Source organism: Pundamilia nyererei, unplaced genomic scaffold (genome assembly GCF_000239375.1).
Source record: "Pundamilia nyererei isolate P.nyererei 1_Seehausen unplaced genomic scaffold, PunNye1.0 scaffold00047, whole genome shotgun sequence".
NCBI lineage: Eukaryota > Metazoa > Chordata > Actinopteri > Cichliformes > Cichlidae > Pundamilia > Pundamilia nyererei.
The window spans coordinates 2,469,969-2,478,661 of record NW_005187448.1 but is presented as its reverse complement, the minus strand read 5'-3'; the positions used below and the strand labels follow the sequence as shown (position 1 = coordinate 2,478,661).

Sequence of the window (8,693 nt, the reverse complement as noted above, 5' to 3'; positions counted from 1 at the left end):
AAGCCACAGTTGCCTGGCAATGACTTTTTATTTAATAACAGACTCTAATAACCATTTTTTAGCATTTTCATAAACTGGTATTCTATAGTGAATATGAGTGTAAATGGTGGTCTGTCTCTCTGAGTTAGTCTCGCAACTGACTTCTCAACTGTCCAGAGTGTACCCCACGTATCGCCCTATCACATGGATGCGATGCTTATCTATATCACGTAAGTAAGAAATTATACCATCACATCCAAAGGCATCTAAATAACAAGCATATTACACCCAGATGTGTCCATCAAACATATATTTGTTCTTTTTATTTCATTAAAAGATCTTTATATATATATATATATATATAGGGGGAATATTTTCATAATTTTATTTTGCCCTATTTCCTTAATTTTTCCCAACCATGATGCTGTCCATATGAAGCTTCATTTCTTGTCTGAATCCCACATCCCTGAACAAATCCTCTCTGTCAATGCAAAATGTATTTACTTACTCATCAATTAAAGCAACTCCACCACACCTTATCTTCCCATTTGTAATAACATGATCTAAATATATGTTTAAAATATGTTTAACTATTTCCTGGATGCTGGAGGATTGTACGTGCTTTAAGGCAAATAGCATTAGAGGTGGTTCTGTCTTTAGCAGATAAATGGAATTAATATAGCAGATGCACGGTCCTGCACTGACTGCCAACAGTCTAATATTAGCTAAGCACATTGCTGTTGTTAGAATCAGTCACTAAGCTGGCTAAACTTAGTCCACTTTGTCCCAAGCCTCTTTCTTTTGCTCCACCGCTGATTTGTGCTGGGTAATGTGGTGTCTGGGGAGAGGTTGGGCTGCCTTTCACAGTGATGAGTAAATGACTCTGTCAGGAATTTGCAGAATAGAAAGAAAATAACCCCGACCCTAAAAGGAAAGTCTGAGTACTATCAAGAGGTGGGAATCAGAACAAAATGTACTTAAACTTCTAAATCTCATTCACAACTGATTTTCTTTGAGAAAATGACTTAGAGGTTGCTAAATGTGCTATGCTGCCCTCATCTGGTAAACTTGATTGGCCTTTTTTTGTAGATCTTAAAGAAAAACGGAAAACATCCAAAGTACACCCTCAATCACTACCCCACCCTGTCATGCCAAACAGACTTCCTTTTCCTCTGTATTATTTCCTGTCAATTTTATTTCTGCTTTGCTCCCAGAAGCTATAATCTTCCCCCCACAGGCATGCCCTTTTCTACTCTTCCTGTGTTTCATATCAGACCTACCTCAGGGTCTTGTGTCTAAACATAGAACCTTTTCAGTGACGGTTAAGGTTACTGTGACACTATAGGTCCAATCTGATGCTTTAAAGCCAAAGAGGTGTCTTCGGATAAGGGCTTGTCAGTGGGACATTTGATGGGATTTCTTGGGATTATGATGTTGGAGGTGTGTCAGCTTCAGCTGGCTGTTATCAACATGCTTGTTTGTTAACTCTTGAAAGCAGATAACCATCTATAATTCTCAGGATCAAGCAGCTTTTGAATGAATGTCCAACCTTTATTATAACAGCTTTACTCAGTTATGACTGGGCTCTGCAATGATATCTGCTACTTGAAATAATGTTGATCTTTAATAATGCAGGAGCATTTAGTGATTATAATTTGTTTAAATTAAGCCTAAATTGTCTGCATGCCTTGTTAAAAGTTTGTAGATTTCATTTGGAAGTGTAGTAGCTAAGGCCTACAGTGAGGAACCATGTTATTTTTTATCTTGTTGAATGCCACCACACAAACTGTACTCATGTCCAGGCTGTCCATTTCCAGGTTTCATCAGAAGAGGGCAGTCAGCAACCCCTCTGAACAAGAGGTGCTGTCACATAACACAGGCCAACAATCATATGCTTGAAGTGAAGGCTTGGCCCTACTCTAATTTAATACAAGGGTTAATCTGTTTACATGCACATTTGGACCCACGTAACTGTAACACTGATGCTGTGAATACACCTGTTAACAGGATATTCCCGTCCACATATGAGATTCGACACTGTGAGCAGAAAGGCTGTGGTCACGGTTCAAACGGGACATTACTAAACCAACAATGCTAAAAAGTTTACCTAATTTATTTCCATTATAATATTGGATTCAATATCAGACTTGCTTAAATAATCATGTTAATATGATAATTAAATACCTACAGATGAAGTTTGTGGATAATGAAATATAACTTATGCAAGCACTTCCTCCTGAACAAAATGTATTAACTGTTCATGCCTCATAATTAAGGACTGAGCATTTTCAAACCAGGTGCTTACACTCACTCCCACAGTGTCTGTGCCAATGCACAATAACTTCATCTTGTGTGCCATTGTTTTTCCCCCATAAATGTTAGTTTGTTGTCCAAGCAGATGGATTTCCATTCCAAAACAGACCCGAGACTCTGCCTTGCATTAGGCAGACTCACTGGAATTATTCAGGCAGGGGGTCCTCAGCAGCAGAGAGCAGATTTGGGAGCAACAGCTTCTATGATTCAGTCACAGGACTTTTTTTGGACAGTTTGAGGGGTTTGCCCTGACACAACAGACGGGCAGCAGAAAGCTGCAGATGGGCAGCTGAGAGATCTGAGAGAAGTAAAAGAGAGAAGAAAGAGAAGCAGACCAACTCAAAAGACTGTAAGGGGAGCAAGTTTGGCCGCTGTCTGTTTCCTTCTCTTAATCCTTAAATCTTCTGTAATCAGGATGAGAGGAAGAGAGCACGTTGGCTGACTTAGGACAGCAGAGTCTATGTTGGGACCTGGCTGATGAGGCAACCTTACTGGGCACTAGTAGAAATGGAGGGAGGGGAAAATCTGGAGCTGCAGTCAGTTTTGGGAAACTTAGCCTTAACCAGGTTCTGCTAAGCGCCAGCGAGAAGCGTGGAAGTCCAGGATGGTTTAACTGTCAAGAGGAAGTAAGAAACCAGAGGAGAAAAAAAAGAAGAGGACTAACTCATGGCTGAACTGCTTTCAGGTGAGAGCTGTGTTGTTATTTTTAGTAATATTTGTTCTGACATGTGTTGTTTTTGCTTTAGTTTTTATGAACATTCCCTTTTTAATCATCTTTATTCCACCGTTAAAAGGCAAAAAAGACAGCTGACATTTAGAATTCAGAGTAAGATGTCTGGCCAGATTGCAAGGTGTTGCTCAACAGGAAGTGGAGGCCACAGTGGCCTACACATCAACACTAAAGTCAGGGCATTTTATGTTTGTGCAGAATGAGGAAGAGAAAAGACTTGTGTGGGAACTGTGCATGACAGAGTGCTGAAATACAAGCATTTGCTCGTGGGATTAAGGGATTTATGGACGTTAACAAGAGCTTATTAAAAAGATAACTAATTGGAATAACTTCTAATTACTGTGACTGACAATAGGTGCAAAACTAATTTGCTGAAAAAATGGGTGAGTTTTGTGGTGCATGCAGGACCACAGCCAGCTCGTCTGTCATTTCCAGTCTTTAAAATATAGAGAATTAGAACTAGCTGACACTATCATATTTCTGAGTCTTGAGAAATAGTGTCTTCAGTGGCTTGAAAGTATATTTACACATTAGATACAAACTTTACACTGCAGGATATGCCAGTGTGCTGATGTATGGAAGCGCAGTATAACAGTGTTAAGACACCATGACACATGCTGTCACTAGACTGGCCTCCCATTGCTTCCAGTACCATATGGCCTTTTTCATCCCAGTTGAGTGTCCCTATGCCTTCTTTCACTTCACTGTGCAGACTGAGCGACCTCGGCTCTGCAGGATTTCTTGTTTTATAGTTGCTGTTATTTATGTGTAGATTTGTGCCTTCACATTATTTACGTTTCACTTGTCTTAAATATATTTAAATTATGAGACTGCTTTCAAGGTGATAAGTATTTACTGTCTTTCTCTGTTGTGTGGTGCCAGTGAAAAATCAACTGGCAGCAAAGCATGTTACACAGGGAGGTTACCTATGTTGTAAATCAGAGACTTACTTTGACAGGAGGGCTGAGGTAAAGCTCTTCATCCTCTTTAGGCCTCATGCCTTTTAAACAAGGCCTTTTCAGGTCACCAGATCTATTTAAAATGCTAACTTTAAAAGCTGCCAGTCTGTGTTGCTCGTCTCACAATCACACGTGAACTGGTCTAAGGAGGGGAAGAGGTCTTACACCTTCCAAAACGAGACTGGAATGAGACAGCAGCACTTGTTGGGATTTGGCTTTTGCAAAGGAAAAATGAATTATAGACATCGGCACATTTCAAACTATGTGCACGCAGTTTTGTGTGCATACATAATGTGTGTACACCCGGAAAAGCGCTTTCAGTGTTTCGCACATCTGTCGAAGGTAACGTTACTGCAAATGAACTGTAAGCTGCTCGTAGATTATGCATTGTTTTTTTTGAAAACCGTTGTCTCCCTTTAACTACAACAACAAACACCTGTCTGCTCAATCTTAACCTATATATGTGGCTACGGAAAATAATTGTGTGAACTGTGTTCATTTCGTGTGTATGATAACAACATTTACATTTTTCTGTTTAAGATAAGGGATCTCTGCTGCAGGCCTGACACCCAGGTGTGACCAGAGTCAGCGGGGGTTCCAATGGCTGCTGCAAATGACGACCCACACCTGGGCAGTGGCCCATCTGACGACTCAGAGATCCTCCTGGATGACTCTGACTCGGGTAGTGTGCTTTCAGACGACTCCGTGCTTCCCATCTATGAAAGGGACGGAAAATCAACAGAGCCGGCTAAAACATTGTACGAGGCCTGTTCCAAGAATGACACTGCATCCCTGCGCAGCATCATGGAGAGAGGAGTCACAAAAGATGAGGTCATGGAGCTAGACATCAATGGCAGGGTGAGATAAATGTCACTTCTCATTTTTTCCACACAGGTACTATGACAATGACTTTTTTCTTCTTCTTTTTTTAAATCAATTAATGAAGAAAGGTAACCTCAGCATCTATAATAGGCCTATTTATTTATATCTTCTTCCCCTCAGAATGGGCTGATGCTGGCTGTGTCCAAGGGTTTTGTGGACATCGTCGCCTTGCTTCACACATGCCCATTAATAGACATCAACCACCAAGACAATGATGGCAACACTGCTGTCATGATTGCAGCCCAAGCAGGTACATCTGAAGACATCAGATGACTTCAACATCAATTCCTAAGCTGATCATAGAATATTAACATAACATAATCTTTTCAATCCAGGCTTCATCACCATCCTGAACTATATCCTTAACTACTACCCTTGTGTGGACACTGAGATCAGGGACCCCCGTGGGTTCACAGCTCTCATCAAGGCAGGCCTACAAGGCAGAGAAGAGTGTGTCTCCGCATTGCTAATGCATGGTACGTCTAGATGTCTTTCTACATCAAATCTTCTAACAATGTCCCTCACCTGTGACCGAATGTCAAGCCCACATGGAGAGTCAGGATGTACACCTCAGATGTAGAGGATTTGGTTTGGTGTGATTGCAATTAAACTCTTATAGGTATAACAAATCTATTAATGTCCTATATATGTAATATAGAGGGCAAAGCCGGACATCCGATCTGTCAACTAATCTGTTTTTTTTTCTGGACTACAGAGATTAGTCCTGTATGAACTGTGCAGGGACACATTTAAGAAAGCTCTGTAATAATTCAGTCCACGTTCTATTTAAAGTTTAATGATGTCAGACATTAATCTATAATCCATCTGTGTTCATAGTGTGCAACAAAAATATCTGTGTGTATATTTGGTCAGTTAAAGCCTTGATTATTTGCCAAGTAGACTTCCAAAGTCTCCTGAGTAGACATGACTAAGCGTCTTCAGCCAGAAATGGGTTAAACCTGGGATGTCAAACTCATCTTACACTGTGGGCCACATACAGCCAGTTTGATCTCAGGTGGGCCAGATCACCTCAGTTACTTCAGTTTTATTTATTGTTTACTTTTATAGTATACCCTCTGTCAGTGTAAAGACGTTTAGCAACATAAAGAAATGTTGCTGTAGTAAATAAAGAAATCTCTCAGCATGACTCTTTGGGTTTATATTGTAAAAAACAAATGTGTAAATAGCAGAAAAACACCAGAGGTTTTTGTTATTTCGTTGTTTTTCTATTACTTAATTACTGTAATATAATATGAAAAGGTGTAAAACTTAAAAATAAAAAAATAATGCAGTTAAAAAAAAGTATTCCCAGCTATTTTTGTCCCATCTCACCATACTGGTGCTTGCCATCTACCTAATAACCTGTGCTCCAAAAATCACCACATGGTGGTGTTGTTACGCTGAGTTGACGGCAGTTGATTTCCTCCCACTCAACATTTCTACTGTTTTCTCTCCTCGGTGTGCAGGTGCAGATATCAATGCAGTCGACCTCGTCCAGGGGAAAGGTCTAAAGGACTGGGTTCTTAGGACAGGAAGGTTTGAGACTCTGAACAGACTGCGTCGCCTGCAAACTCGTCCTATTGCAGAACAGTTCTGTGAAAGCTACATTCCTGAGTGGCCTGAGCTAAAGCTACTGGTGGCAAAGGCCACTGCAGCCAAAACAGCAGGTCAGAAGCTGAGGCAGCGCTTAAAAGACAGTCTTAGTTTCAGCTTCCCACATGACCCCCAAGACAATGGGGTCATGGACCACATGGTGCGGATGACTACAAGCATCCACAGCCCCTTGATAGCTACTGGTTGCCGTCCACTCTGTCCCACCAGCCCCCCAGAGATTGGCAAGCGACGATTTGCTGTACCGGAACTGCTTGACAAGCACAGCAGCAAGGAACTGGAGGAGAGCATGGTGTCTCACAGTAATGGCTCCATCACTTCAGCTTCACCTGTGTCGGCCACCTCTGTATCACTGACCTCTTGCTGCCAAGACTCAGAGCGCAGGCAAAGCTCACCAACAGGTGGCATGAAAAGTTTCATCCCCCGCAGCATGGCACACAGAAATAGCATCTTCCCCTCAGGCTGCATTCCCAAAATTGAAGTTACAAAATCTGGGGAGCGCACTCCAAAGAAGGAGAAAAAGAACAAAAGGCAAAAGGGTTACCTGGAACCTCCTGTCTGGAAGTACAAGGAAGCCAAGGAGGAAAAAAAGAGAGAGAAGAAAAAGCAAGAAAAGGAAAAAGAGGAACAGAAAAAATCCAAGGGGTCCAAACGTTCATGAAGTGAAAACGCCCATTTTTTTCTTTCTAGCAAAACAGTTCTGAAGTGAGCAGCTGACAAGGGAAACACATGGGTGAACCTTGATCTGGAAAATGCACTGGCTGGCTTTTTTCAGCATCTTTGTACAAGCTGAAAAATTATGCTAACCAAATAGAATCTGGTTTTCCAGAGACTGTGGTTTACTGGTTTCCTGTCTGAAAGGGTGAATTGTTTTTTTGAGGATGCAATTACACTGACTGCACACACCTGCGATGGTGTTATTTTTCTCTATAAAAGGATTTTACCCATCTTCATTTCATGAACAACTTCTCAGTAGCGTGCCATTGTGGTATTTCACTGCAATATAACCAAATAGCCCATAGCCAACTGTATGTGATCAGATGCCTTCAGGGAATGTATCAAAGTCACATTTAATCAAAGACTGTGAAAGGCAAAAAAAAAACCCCCCCAAAAAAAAAACAATTTCAGCTACAAATTAAAGGAAAAAATCAGTGAGAAATGCTCCATCATGGAATAATTATGATGACTCGGAACACTGATTTCTATCCCCTCTTAGACCTGAAATATACTCCCTTACAGACTTGTGCATGGCAGCTGCAGAAACCATGAACAAGTAGCTGCTCTTATTATTTTACTTTCTCTTCTGCTTGAAGGAAGAATGCACAGTTTGTGCAGTAGCAGTATTACAACAAACCAACTACTACAGATGTTTTTTAGTTTGTGCCGTATGGAAAGCACAAGTGTGTTATCTATGGTTCAGTTCCATTAAGCGTCTCAGTGAGCCATGACAAGGACCCAGCATCCCCTGAGTGGAGGTTTAATACACTATTAATGTCTCTGAAAAAGGTATACTGGAGGCATATGTGAACATCTGCAAGGACTCTCCCTGATAATCAAAGCAGTCACTGCAACCTTGCAGATTCCAAAAGTATCAAATGTGTACAGAGACAAGTAACCCCAAGCCATGCCTGCAAAATTCAGGTTTTCCTTTAATTTGTCATCTTTTCTGTGATTCTTTTGCTCTTTTTTGTGTTTTGCTGTGTCACGCAAATGATGTGAGTGTGATACTATAAAAGGAACAGAGCCATCTCTGAAGCATCTTCTTTCATACTGGAAAACAATGCTCAGTGGGATGCAAATAGAAATCTTCAGCCTGCTGCTTCATATTGTTTGTTTCATCGATTATTATTTGAAAACGAGTACCGTTGCTATTCAGGGAAATATACAATAAGCATATTATTATCATCAGAATAACAAACTGCATATTCAAGAACAGAAACCTGTTGTGGACTATAGCTCAATTTTGGGATTTTTTTAATTATTCTCTTTATAGATAAACGAACTAAAATAATAAATAATAAATCATGCATTTAACTGCAATAAATATCCCAAATACAGCTAAATATGTTTAATTGTGTTCTCTGAAAACTATATATAATTAGATACATTGTGGTGAAAATTTAGACAATCATTTCTGGGGTCATTTAAAGTCAAAACAAGAGATGCAAAAAGCTCAGGTCTTCAACATCTTTATAAAGTCTGTAAAACTGAAACTGTGT

The 8,693-nt window shown here is 40.4% G+C and overlaps 1 protein-coding gene across 1 annotated transcript; it reads left to right on the top strand.

The window, feature by feature from the left end:
* Positions 1–2,762: 2,762 nt before the first annotated feature.
* ankrd33aa (ankyrin repeat domain 33Aa) lies at positions 2,763–8,686 on the top strand. Its single transcript, XM_005732592.2, has 5 exons — positions 2,763–2,977; positions 4,522–4,839; positions 4,984–5,113; positions 5,199–5,339; positions 6,330–8,686. The coding sequence occupies exons 2-5, from the start codon at positions 4,582–4,584 to the stop codon at positions 7,133–7,135; spliced, it is 1,335 nt and encodes a 444-aa protein (XP_005732649.1). The 5' UTR covers positions 2,763–2,977; positions 4,522–4,581; the 3' UTR covers positions 7,136–8,686.
* The last annotated feature ends 7 nt before the right edge of the window (positions 8,687–8,693 follow it).

Bases quoted from the DNA above. Each gene is read 5' to 3' on its own strand.
- ankrd33aa (XM_005732592.2), top strand. From the start codon at position 4,582: ATGGCTGCTGCAAATGACGACCCACACCTGGGCAGTGGCCCATCTGAC. The intron at 5,114-5,198 runs GTACATCTGAAG...TTTTCAATCCAG, and splicing joins CATGATTGCAGCCCAAGCAG to GCTTCATCACCATCCTGAAC. The intron at 5,340-6,329 runs GTACGTCTAGAT...CTCGGTGTGCAG, and splicing joins CTCCGCATTGCTAATGCATG to GTGCAGATATCAATGCAGTC.